At 41.7% G+C, this 12751-nt stretch overlaps 1 protein-coding gene across 7 annotated transcripts in view; it reads left to right on the forward strand.

Annotated features, from left to right (window-relative positions):
- ZNF462 (zinc finger protein 462) overlaps nucleotides 1-12751 on the forward strand; it is a 90129-nt gene that overhangs the window by 56166 nt on the left and 21212 nt on the right. For 5 of the 7 annotated variants that reach the window (XM_072922731.1, XM_072922734.1, XM_072922729.1 and 2 more), the window contains exon 7: nucleotides 38-229. The exons of 1 other annotated variant lie outside the window; for it this stretch is intronic. In XM_072922731.1, the coding sequence (XP_072778832.1) occupies nucleotides 38-229 (192 nt within the window). Of the gene's footprint in view, nucleotides 1-37; nucleotides 6685-12751 lie in introns of all 7 variants that reach the window. One more of the 7 variants, XR_012053236.1, reaches the window with a different exon arrangement.

Below are 12751 nucleotides of genomic sequence, written 5' to 3' on the forward strand. Positions count from 1 at the left end.
TGTGAGCTGATGACTTGCCTGTATTTCGCTCACCCAGGTGAACATGCCTACAAATGTTCCTCCTGCTCATTTTCCACCATGACAATCAGCCAGCTGAAAGAGCACTCCTTGAAAGTGCATGGGAAAGCACTGACACTACCAAGACCCCGCATTGTCAACCTTGCAGCCTCACACGCCCACCACACCTCCAAGAACCACACTCCTGCTGAAGAAGTGGAGGACTCTAATGGTAAGAGGTGCCTCAGAGCAAAGAATTTAATTGTCTAAGGTGCCGCTTAATAATTTTATTGCAAACCGAATTGCAGCAGGCAGCTTTGCACCAAAAGCGTCTTCATTTGGTCATTAAAAGGAAACCACAAGTTGCATCAAAACTAGGAGTAAACATGGTGTTGTAGGAAGTGATCTGCTTTAGGTCCTCACCAGCTCATACTACAATTATTTGTTCCCTCGCTGCTCCAGCTGACTTTGGCACATGTCACTGCTGGCTTTGCTAGCAGAGATTTACGTTGTAGAAAATATTTCAGACTCATAATTTCCATTCTTAGCCAGCGGTAAAGGGATCTTCAAATTCCATCCATGCTCCTGATTTTCTTTTATATTCATAGAATCATAGGGTGATCAAGGGGCACCTTGATGATCATCTCCTTTCACCCCTCTGCCATGGGCAAGGACACCTTCCTCTATCCCAGGTTGCTCCAAGCCCCATCCAGCCTCACCCTGGACTCTTCCAGGGATGAAGCAGCCACAGCTTCTATGGGAAACCTCTGCCAGGGCCTCACCATCCTGACAATTTTTTCCTAATATCTAATCTCATGAGTAGAGCACTTTGAGGAAACTACATGATAAAGCTTAAAATGCGAACCAGTAATAATAGGAAGAGTAATTATTGTTGTTGTCTGTTGCATAGAGGGCATCAAAAGTACCTTCAGATACTCAGCTGCAGGGAGCAGAATCTGAGCACTGTTTCCTTTTCAGTGCTTCTTTTGAAAGCTGCTATTCCCCTTGAGCTGGAGGGATGTGTAGAAGATGCTTGGAAAGCAGCAGAGGGAGGGACACTGTTTAAACAGAGAAAATAGAAGAGGTGGCATTGGGGTATCACAGCAAGCTCCAAGGCTTTTTAAGTAGTAGCTTATGAGGCATCTTTTGGTGTCACTTCCTACCAGTTAAGAGAAGAGTTCTTCTTTGGAAAAAAGAAACCCCAACCTTAATTCTGGATGAGTTTCATTGACATGGAAGGAGAATATTTGCAGATGTTCAGAGAACTGGAATGTATGAAAAGTGTGTCAGAAAGAGGGGAAAATACTTCTAGCTGCTAAACAGCAGGAATTTTGTTGTTTGCTGTTTTGCTTGGGATACTGGTGAACTAAGGATGGGAGGTAGATTCTGGCTGTAGTAATTTTGTAGCATTTTTGGTCTTCTATTTTCCTTTCTTTCTCACCAGACCAAAAAAAAAAAAAAAAACCAAAAAAAAAACCAAAAGTGAAATCAGATTGAAGGAAAAGAAGTTCAGAAAACGACTGAAAGGAATTGAAAGAAGTAAATAATCCGCAGAGAAGTACCTTATTGAAGGGAAAAAAAGAAAGACAAAATATTTTTGTGATTTAGCAAGTCACTTCTTGGGTGAGAATCAGAATCTTAACAGGAGATTTAGACCAGCTGCTCCCAGACAACCTACTTGTCAATGGGTTGTCTGGAACAGTGCAACTACTGAGTTTTTTTGCTGGATTAGTTTAAGCTAATCCAGCAAGTTGAGTACATCTTGAGATATGTTCTACTGCTTTATTTTTTTTCTGCTTTTAAGATAAAATGTTCCATTACTGACTTAAGAAGTGGAGAATAATTTTCAGTGGCTGTCCTAGCCTTTCCTATGTGTTGGCAGTCTTTTGTTATTGGTATGTGGACAATATTCAGTTTTAGGAAGGATGGTTCAGTTACTTTTTTTTTTAATTTTGCTTATCCCAGGACCTCAAACTCTTTATCAGTGGAGTTAAAATTCAGGATACCTGCTATATCCTGTAGAGGATAATTCTGCAGCCTTTGAGAACTCTTCCTAGAAACAGTTAAAAAGATGACTCTGTTAACAACAGCATTTCATTGAGTTGACTTTGTTACCTAGACCTGTATTACAGCCTGAGACCAAGGCCAAATTTGTCCCAATTAGCTAGATCATCTTTAAATGGGGTTAATGGTTAAGTCACTTTGACAATAATAGAAGCCACCCACTGGGGAGCTCATCAGACAAGTACAGGTGTTACAATAATAGCGTTAGCATTTTCAGCATTGCTTGGGGAAGGAATAACATGCTTTAAGTAATTTTTTTCACATTATACAGTTGGCTGCAGATCAGGTTAATGGTGGCTGCTCTTTCTGCATTGCATGTTTTTTGGGTTTTTAGAAGGCATTAAAACATTGCCTCTGTGGCCCAGACCTGCGAGTCACGGGTGGTGTGCAAGACTGGATGAAATACTGGTCCCAATAATAGGAAATTCAGGCACTGTTATATCCAGCTGGAGTATTAGGAAGGGCTCACGTGGTGTAGAGGAGCAGGGTTTTGTCTTGTTGGTGTGTGTGAGCGACCTGCAGTGTGAACCGTGATCAAAGCTAATTCACCGGGGATGCAGCAGTGAACCTGGGCTGGGGTGAAAGGCAGACAAAAGGCTGCATCCCATTGTTAGGGAACTTGTTCTGTAGGTTGATAGGTGTGCAGCAGGCTTGTGTAATTTCAGTGTTTGCAGAAAGGAGCTGTGAATGGATGCTCTGGTTGGAGCAGGAAGTACAGCAGGGTGGTTTGGGGAGATTTGGGGCAGCTGGCAGGACTTGTCAATTGTTGAGCTCTGTAAAAAAGTGGAAGAGGGAGAAGGGTAGTGAATTGTAATAGCAAAGTGCACTAATAGAGCTGCTCTGCAACAGCAATCCAGTGGAACTTCTGTGATGCTTCTTTTCCCTACAAAAATTGGTCCCTGATGGCCCTTCCTTTTGGTCTTTTAGATCCATGTGTTCATTAAAAGAGGTGATGTATTCAGATTTCTGTGGCTCATCTCCTTCAGTTCTGTGTTGGTAGCAGCAGACCTAATCTGGAGTACTCAGTTGCACATCCCAGAGGTGTTTTGGGGTGCCTGAGAGACTTTTCATGGAAATGAAGCTAAAGTGGAGTAGGTGCTGAACGTTTTGGGTAGACCCATCCTTGCCAACTGTAATTCCTGGTGACAGGTGTCATTAGAAAGCATAACAACCTCTTTAGTCCAATTAATAACAATCATTCAGAGTGTGTGTGCTTCTGTCAGGGCAGTAGTACAAGAAGATGATGGTGTCACTCTTGATGAGTCAGCAGAAAAGGTTTTTTTTACAGATGCATCATTCAAAGATCCTGCTTTTTTTATTTTACTCTTCTTTGCCTGCTGGGCAATATTTTAATATATAAAGAACTTATTTTCACTGTATCCTCTTCTAACCAGAAGTAAAGCACTATGTGCATTTCTTTGGGGGTGTGTGGAATTATGATATTTTGGTTTGTGGGGGTTCTTAAAACATTCACCAAAAAAAACCCAGAAAATATTAGTCATGAGTGCTATTATTCTTGTTTTCATAGTATAGGGGCACTGAATAGTTTGTAGTGTCCAGCTCTTGTTGATACAATGAGGTTGCCGTTGTGGTAAAATGCTCTTTGGCTCTTCTGATAGTTCACAGGTATTTTTTTGTCTTGCAAGAAGGAAATGGTGAGGGTTTGCTATATATTTGCATGAGTGTTTGGCTTGTTTGTTTGAATTTACTTATTTTCAATTTATGCTAAAATGTTCCTTAATAGTTCTGAGAACTTGAGCAGCAAAAGTAAATTGTAAATGGAAATACTACAAACTGCTAGGAGGATGGGATGAATCTCACAAGATCTGCTTCCATGTTCTTTCAGCCTTTGTGAGAATATGAGCTTGCATTCATGTTAATCTCTGGCCAGAATGGGTTTGGGGTTTTTTTTTTTTTGATGGTAGTGTCATTCTCTGGGGCTCTGTGTGTCACAGGTAAGTGTTCCCAGCTCTGCTCCTGTTGAGGGCAAGGCAGTGGAATCCAAAAATCTGCATTTCCAAGGCACCATGTGGGAAAGCTGCCATCTCTTTCCATAAGAAAGAGCTGCAAAGACACAAAGTAGAGACCCAAAAATTGTGTGGCTGAACGTGAGAAAACGTGAAAAGCAGCAGGAGTTGTGTGCAGAAGGATCATCAGCTGAGGGCAAAGCACATGGCCACAGACAGCGCCTGAGTCAATGGTGTTATGAAAGTGTGTTTGTGGTCAGGGGGTGTGGAGGTGGTGATCTGCCCTCCTCTCACAAACTGCAGAGACACCCGAGCTCAACCCCTTGCCATGAAGTCTGTAAAAGCAGAGGGACTTAGCAAAGTCTGATGGACAGTTTCATGTTGTGCCTTCAAACACAGCAAAGGCTTCTTGAGACCATGTGAAATACCTGTCCTAAATTGCCCTGGCTGCTGTTACTGATTTTTGGAGTTGCCCTTTGTTTTTTTGAAAATAACCTCTTTGGCCTAACCATGTTGTAGAGCAAAGCACTGCTCTTTATTCATGTGGCTGGCAGATTTGGAGCCTCCTAAATTTCCTGGTGTCATGACTGCGTGCAGTAATTCAAAATAATAGCTTTTTAAACTTTTAGTGTTTAAGAATATTGAATTGTCAAAATAAAGCAGCAAAGTGCCAGGCTGAACAGACCTGGATGTGGTTTCTAATGTCTCCTCAGTCATGCTGCCGTGGTTTAAGACCGTTTCTTTTTACTAGCCACCAGTTCTTGATCTATTGAAAGTAGCACACTATTTGTGTGCCCTTGAAGCTCAATAATTATACTTTTCACTGTTGTGCAAACCAAGCAGGATTTATCATTAATACCAACACACATCACAAAACACATGTGAGGTCAGAGCTAGAAGATTTCTTGAGTCTCCCAGAACACGGTATGTCAACATCTTAATTAAATTTAATTAATTGCAGCAGCAAGTATGTTGAAAACTGCTAAGTGAAACATCCAGTGCCCTGTTCCAGTTTTTTTTTCCTGAACTTTAGCCTTTGCCAGTGGAAAATAACTTTGCCTCATCTAGAGACTGAAATATAAATACATCTGCTTGCTTTGCCAGAGCTAGGCTGGGCACAAAACTGCTTGACTAAGTCTTGTTTCTTGGACTGTTGTTCCAGAACTGTAAATCCCTTCCCATTTCAGTACACTTTTTCAAAGTAGATAGTGCATAATCAGAATGTATGTGTTCCTCTGTGCTGCCTCACAGATGAACTCGTGAAGAATGCAGAGGACCTTTGGCAGGTTTTGCTAAAGCAGTTTCATATAATACCAGAATGAGGGGAGAACTATGGGCAGCAATGCACCATTTCAAGAAAATCCACAAATTTGGTGCCAGTGGGTCATGATTCTGCCTTACACCTTTCAGAGGAGAGGCAGGCTTTCCATATAGCTGGACACACTACCCTGATTTTGGGTTCTACTGTTTTTTGTTGTTGTTGAGACTTTTAAATCCATATAATGGATGACTTGCTTATTTTTATTCACGTGCACTGAATACTCTTGATAAGGAATATTTTTCTAACCTTGCAATCAGGGCAGAAAGTTCCTAAGATGGTCCCTTCCCCTTTGCTGCTGTTTCTCTGTTATTGTTGCTTGTGTGTCTTCATGTTTTATGGCTGCTGCTGTCTGGGGAAAATCACAGTGGTCAGTCCTCACAGACAGAAAGCTTGGTGTTAGAGCAGAATGTGTTACAGGTTTGGGGGTTTTTTGGGAGGAGGGCTTGGACAAAGACTCTTTGGAAGTTTCAGGCCCTTTTTGTTTCACTGCAGTGTGGCTGGAAGGGCAGAGAGCCAGTAGTGACTACAGGGCAAATTCAGGCAGAGCTTCAACAGCTAATTGCTTTAATTGCCAGGTGAGTTGGAAGGATTGCATGGTGATCTGCATACTGCAGTACAGAAGATGTTTTTGCTTTTGTAGTTAGAGCTGGGCTGCAAGGAGCTGCCTGTTCGCTCTGCTTGTTTCCCTGCTTTTGTGCCCCACAGGAGTGATGCCTCATGCTCACTCTCAAGTGTCAGATTAACCTGTGTTACCTGCAGGCTGCTTTTTTTTGTTCTCCCCAGCCGTGTTCCTTCCTTCTTTAACCTAGAGCAAGTTCCTGCTTTTCCCTCAGCCTTTGGCTGTCTCCTCTTCCCACAGCAGCCACGCTGCCTCACAGTGCTTTTAGAACGCTGTGGTAATTCCTTGGTGTGTCTTGCTCCTTGTGGTCAGTGCTAAGCTAAATATCAGATGCTGGATCAGATAGGACTTTTCTCCTCCATCAGATTGGCAGGGGCTGGTGGAACAAGCACAGGGCTTGTTCACCTCCACTTTTACTGAACAAACTCCTCACTGTTCCAAGGTCCTGAGGCGCTGGCGGGATGACCTTGTTCTCTGAAGCTCTCTTCCACTGGAGTATAGTTGTTTGGCTTCTGGCCTTTTCCTGCAGCATGTTGAGAACTGTTTAGTGGCTGGTGGAACAGAGGGAGATGTCATTGGCTGTGCTGAGGGGAGTGTTAGCTCGCTGTTCATTGTGCTTTTTTTTTCTGGTGCTGTTTTTTGTGCTTGAGCTGAATGGGCAAAGGCAAAGCTGAGATGGAGCAGGACGCAGACTGGAGCTCATGCAGCTGGAGAAGGTTGGTGTCAGCCTTGTGTGGAGTTGGCCACTCTGCTGTGATGGGATTGCTGTGGCCCTGAAAGGTTTGCCTAGGGTTGGGAGCTGACAAAATGTTTGGGCAGGTCAAGAAATTAATGAAGGAAGGAGGAAGCATCTGATGCAGAAAGAAGTTACCTGATAGCACCCACAGTGAAAGAAAGAAGCATATCCTGACTCCTGTTGTGGGGTGTGTTTTTGTTGTGTTTTGTTTGTTTGTTTGTTTGTTTTCCCTTGAGGTTTTTGCTTTCTTTTGGCTCTGGTTTTCATGTTCAGGGTAGAGGACAGAGTGGTTGATGCTGATCTCTTGTGTGTCTGGGGAATTTGTGATCTCTCAACACAGAGTGAAAAGGATGTTGAGTTGGCATGAAAGGGGTACTGGGTGTGACTTGACCAAGGGTGTGCAAGAGGGCATTTCTGCAGAGTATCATACCCACATATCACAGCCTTCTCTGTGATATTCTCCCTGATATTCTCCCTGTCACCTGAGACTCCAGTTTATCCCTCTGATTTAAAACATGCTGGAGGGATTTGTTGCTTGGCAGAGGGGTAAAACTTCTTTGCTCATTTTAGCTCTGTTGAAATGGATGTGTGTTATCATCATAGTTGACAGCCCAAGATTTGACATTTAAGTAGCTGGTTTTATTTCTTCTTTAAGGTACATTGTTACTACAAGTGCTTGAAAACACTGCCCGGAGTGTTCTGAGCTCAGAGCTGGTGATAGAGATGAGGACTTTCTGTTGGCAATAAAAATAATGTCAAGGTGTGTGCTGGAGGTCTCCAGAACAAATTACACAAGTTCAGGTATCCGAGCTCTGTGGTTAGAATGAATCCTTGGTACCCACATACTGCCACTGTAATTTTAGGGCCAGTTCGAAAGCAGAATGCCAAAATGTGTTGCTTGATAAATTTCCTTTTTCCCCCCCCTGTTCATTTCAAGCCTTAGAGGAGAGTGAGCATTTAGATGACAGAAACACGTGTGCTTGTGGCACTGTATTTGTATTAATACAGATATGTAGAGGGTCATATAAGGACAGAAATGTGAAAATTACCTGATGAATTGCCCTTAAAAGTGAGAAGGAAATCATGGAACATAATAGCATGAGGATCAAATGGCTACTGATAAAAAAGAAAAAAAGTTGATTGGTGGATCATTGTCTTGAGTGAAGAATGAGTTGAAGTAGAAGTTCGTAAATTCCAAAAAGAGCTTGTTACCATTAAGTACTTCTAGTAGATTGGTTAAATCAGGGTCTTGCTAAAGCTATTTCTATTTCTGTTTGTGTTCCCCTCTTCTGTAAATGCACTTCCATTTATGAAGTTTGAGTTCAGCAGAATAAGGAATAGCTAGACAAACTTTTTATTTTATGCGTTTTATGGAAATAGGTAAGATCATGGAGATCCCAGTGTTGGACATGTAGCAGAAATCATGATTTTAAGTGCAATCCTGTATTTAGGCAATGGAATTTAATTCTGTCTACAGTGAGAGGGTTGTGTGCAACCTAAATGGGACCAGTAAGTGGCCAAGTCACCTGAAGAGCAGAAAAGTTAGATTGATTTGAGGCCAGGAAAGAAATATTGTTGTGGGGAGAAGAGATGAAAACAAGTGATAACTAGAAGTTAATGGTGAAGCATTTCCTGAGCACTAAACTGATCCTTCCAAATCACAGCATCAGCAGAGCAGGGTGATGCCTGCCATGAAAGTTCATGCAAATGGGAATTTCTGGTAGTGTGGGATACTCTAAAACAGAGGGCCATGGGGATCTCCTGGACTGATCTGTTCCTCCTTACGGAAATACTTACTGGTACAACTTACTTCATCAATTATATTACTCCTCCATAGAACTTAATTAGTTCCTGCTGCTTTCAAATGCATCATCTTTTACAGAATATTGTACAGGCATTCTTGATCTCAACTATGAAACTCCAAAATTCTTGTACAGGCAGCAGGGTGAGAGTCTGTCTGTGGAAGTGATTTAGATAATATAAATTATTTATTATTTTCATCTTAGTAGGTGAAATTTATGTCTCTTGGAAGTTACTTGGCTATTAGCACAAGAAGCTGCATGGCCTCTGTGCTGTCTCAGTCCTGATCAGAGCTATAGGATACAACTTCAGAGGAAATTCAAAGTTACAGAGAAATATGGGTATACCTTCTCTCACCTTTTCTGAATAACCAAAGTTGCATAGTTCATGTGCCTTTCTCCTTGCTCTCTTCTGGGGCTTAGAAATACATGTAATATCCTTCTCACAAAAGCTGGTTTGTCATAATCCAAGAAGTGATCTTTAGAGATAAAGGTGAAACAAATTCCACTAACAAGCTTTGGTTTTGTTTGGGGGTTTTCTTCAGTTGGTTGTTGTTTTTGCTGTTTTGGTTTGGGCTTCTTGCTGTTTTTTTGTGGGGTAGTAGTGGTGTATAAATCCTTAAATGGTGATTTTATTCCAGGGTTTTATTTTCCTTACTTTGTGATTACTCTTTGCTTTTTTATGTGAGGGTACATAACTTGTTTCTATTGTCTCTCGCTCATAACATTCTGGCAATGTAAAGGTTCTTAAGCAGAAGTCAGAATTTAGGTAGAGGACTAGGCTGACACTCTGATTTTAAACAGCGAACAAGACTTGCATTGTCTGGTTCCCTGAGCTTCTTCATGAATGTTTAGTTGCATCTCTCTCAGTCTATTCTCTCTTCCCCTCCCCTCAGCTTAATTTATTGCCAGAACATTTCACCCTCCCACGTACTCTTCCTTCCAGGTCAGTGCTGTGTGGCATAAAGTGAACAAATGTGTGCAGTCTTCACAATCTTTGTATGATGGCACCCTGCTTTGCCACCTTCCCACTTTTCAAGCTGTTGCCATTCATGGCTATGTGCAATCCTGCCACTCAGTCAGCTGATGATTTTGAGTCCCGTCGAATTTTGGAAGGGATTGTGGTCCTAAATCTCCTAAGTTCCACCCATACGCTTATCTTAAGCATTTTAAAATAGCAATTTGCCTTATGTTGTTTGTTGGTGTTCTTTCACGCAGTATTGCATCTTTACTTGGTTCTACAAATTTTTATCCAGATGAGACTGCTGCTTTTCTGAAATCCTTTGGGGTTTTTTTCTGTCGTTCTTTGTAGAAATTTTCTTTTTATGAATGAATTCGGATAAAATTAAATTGCATTTCAAATATTTTCCTCTTAGTCTCTCTAGAACATTTCTTTGCAGATCCAGAATGTCCTAGGCCTATATTAATATTTAATTTCCTTTTTTCCCCTCACAAAGTGTTACTAAGCACTTTCTTTTATTTATACATTCCCTTTGGGTTTTTTCCTTATCTCATGAGCCAAACATCTCTGTTCCCAGTTTCACTGTTCTTACAAACACTGGTCTCTTTTGACTGGTTGATGTTTCTGTGTGAATATACCAGGAGAGCATGATGTCTTCACTTTTATCTCCCAGTGACTCCTCCTGGTCGTTGAGCTATTAAATTATTAAAATTCTGTAAAGTCAATAACGTCACTTTCCAGTGCACTCCAACAGCTGCTTTTCCTGAGCAGTCTTCCTCCCTCCACCCCTATCCATCACTGTGCAGGCATGAAAGTGTTTATATTACATATGTCTGGTTCTGTCCACCCTAAAAGGATAAAGCAGTCCTTTAATTTCTTCCCTGTAATAAGTCCTTTTCCCTCGTTTCTCAGCTGTTGCTCAGTGTCTCTTACTTAGATGTGTCTGGGTGAATTTCTGGCCTCTAGTTGTTGTGTTTAGGAGTCTTGTGGAAGTGTTTTGCTGTTGCGTATGGTGTTGGTTCATACCTCTGAAAATACCTACAAACAACTGAAACATCACTGAATTGCTGTGTGAATTTATGTTTTCAGTTCGGGATCAGAAACTGCATTTTTTTCACCTGGAAGCGATCCCAAAGTTTTGTTTTCGTTTCGGTATCTCAAACATGTTATATGCTGCACAGTATCCAATGAAACTTTAGATTTTCATTTTGCTTCTGCGGTGGGTTTTCATTGTATATTTTCTTTGTACATTTTTTCCCCCAGTGTGTGACCCCGGGATATGCAGGGAATCAAGCTGAATTTTCATTACTGTATTGCTTTGCTCTTTTGGCTGGGGTAGGAACTTCCAGATTTGTTGGTAGACTCATTTGTCCCAGTCTTTGGCACTGTACTCTGGATGAAGTTTTCAGGGTGACAGCATTCCTGACCAGGGATTTTAGTCTTCTAGGCATTCTGAAAATACCTCTGGAGAAACACAGTGACACTTGTGTGTTCTTACCAGAAAGCAGCAGTAATTTAGACACAGATTTAGATAAACCACCACGTGGACAATCATTTCTCCTGCCATCCTTTCAACTTCTGGAATTTTGGGTATAAAAACGCTCTTCTATGCTAAGGAAAGGCAATGCCTTTCAGATCCATAGGTGCTGGCAGGGGTTACATTATTTGATGGCCTTGTTATTTGTCCTGTGCAGGTAATTTGTAGATAGGTGCCATATGTAAAATCTCAAAACTGGGATTCTCATCATTGCCGCTGTTCTTTCCATTTTTAATTGCAGCGATCACTGTTAAATTTTGCCTCTTGACACAACTGTAGGTCTCCTTCATTTTATCTCAGATCATCCTATGCTGTTTTGTTTTTGGAGTTGCACGGTTAAGTCCTTCCATTCGTTTTGAATAAAATTGGTCTTTAAAAAGGAGTCTCAGTGTTTTGGGTGTGGGCTTTTTTTGTTTGTTTGATTGTTTCAAATGAGTCAGGGCTAAGTGTTCCATTTTCTTCCCTTTCACTGCATGTATGAATGTGCTTTATTTTCTTGTGCTGCCTCAAGGCTGTTGAGTGGGAAAAAAAAAGTGCCTTTTTTCCTTAAAATGTAAATGGTACTTCCTGGTGTTTAATTTTTCTTAATTTCCCTTCCATTCGTGTTTATTTGCTGCTGTTGTGTTTTACATGTAATTAATACAAATTTTCTTACATCTTCCTTTTGCTTATTTTAAATGTTTTCTGCTTTCTGATTCCGTAGGCTTTTAGGGCCTGTTTCACTTGTTTCAGACATGGATGGCTAAATCCTCTTCCTGCTCTAGGCCAAGGTTGATAACACTTAATCAGAGTGCACCCAGCCCTTTGTGCCTGGGGGTGCAGGAAAAAGAAGAGGTAGAACTTGAATTGTATACAGCCATGGCTCAGTTTTTGGGTCAGTTCTGAAAGAAAAGCTCTGCTCCTTTCTTCAGCCTGGCATCCCATTGTTGGGACAACACCTCCAAAATGTGTCTGGAACATCACCCCACTCTCAAAATGTGTCTGGAACATCATCCCACTCACTCTCAGGAGTAGAGCAAGTTAAAATGCAGTTTTTAAAGCAGTGCTGTTGCTCTGTGACTCTGGATATGCATCCCCTGACCCTTCTGTAAGACACTGCTTTTGAAAAAAATAAATTTAAAAAAAATTACTCAAGCGCTCACCCCCACCCACTGTTTCTCATTTGCTGGCAATTTGCTCTGTGCCGTGTGCCAGAATGCATCTTTGGAGGCAGGCTCGGGTCAGTTGCTGTCATTCCACTGCCTCTGATGGTTTTGGAGTGGGCACGATGCGCCCAGTGGAGAACTTCCCGTGCCTTCAGTCAGCTGTGGGCTCTGTCCAGGGTGATCCTGGTGGAGCTGGGCTGCACCTTCATGCCAAGAGAGCTGTCTGGCACGCTGGTTCTCAGACACCAACAGAAGCCCTATGTGTTAATCCTGAGTGTTTTCCTTCAGGAAGTGCTAAATCTTAGGCTGCAGCAAGTTTGCAGCAAGCGTAATGAAAGGATTTGGCGTGGGAAAAGGCAAGGAGTACACTAGGCCATGCATGCCACCATTGTTCAAGGGTACAGCTCACTGGAAAAACTCTTTAGGTGGCTTTTTAAAACTCCTTTAAATGTCATAACTCTTTTAAATTTAATGAAGCAATAAACTGAAAAACTGTGAGGTGGCCAGTGTGAAAGGTAGAATTTTCTTCTGGCTATTCATGATGACAGGGAAAGCTACTTGATAGGCGTTTTTGTGTGTGTGTGTGTGTGTGTGGAAATTGACAT

This window comes from Taeniopygia guttata, chromosome Z (genome assembly GCF_048771995.1).
Source record: "Taeniopygia guttata chromosome Z, bTaeGut7.mat, whole genome shotgun sequence".
Lineage (NCBI taxonomy): Eukaryota > Metazoa > Chordata > Aves > Passeriformes > Estrildidae > Taeniopygia > Taeniopygia guttata.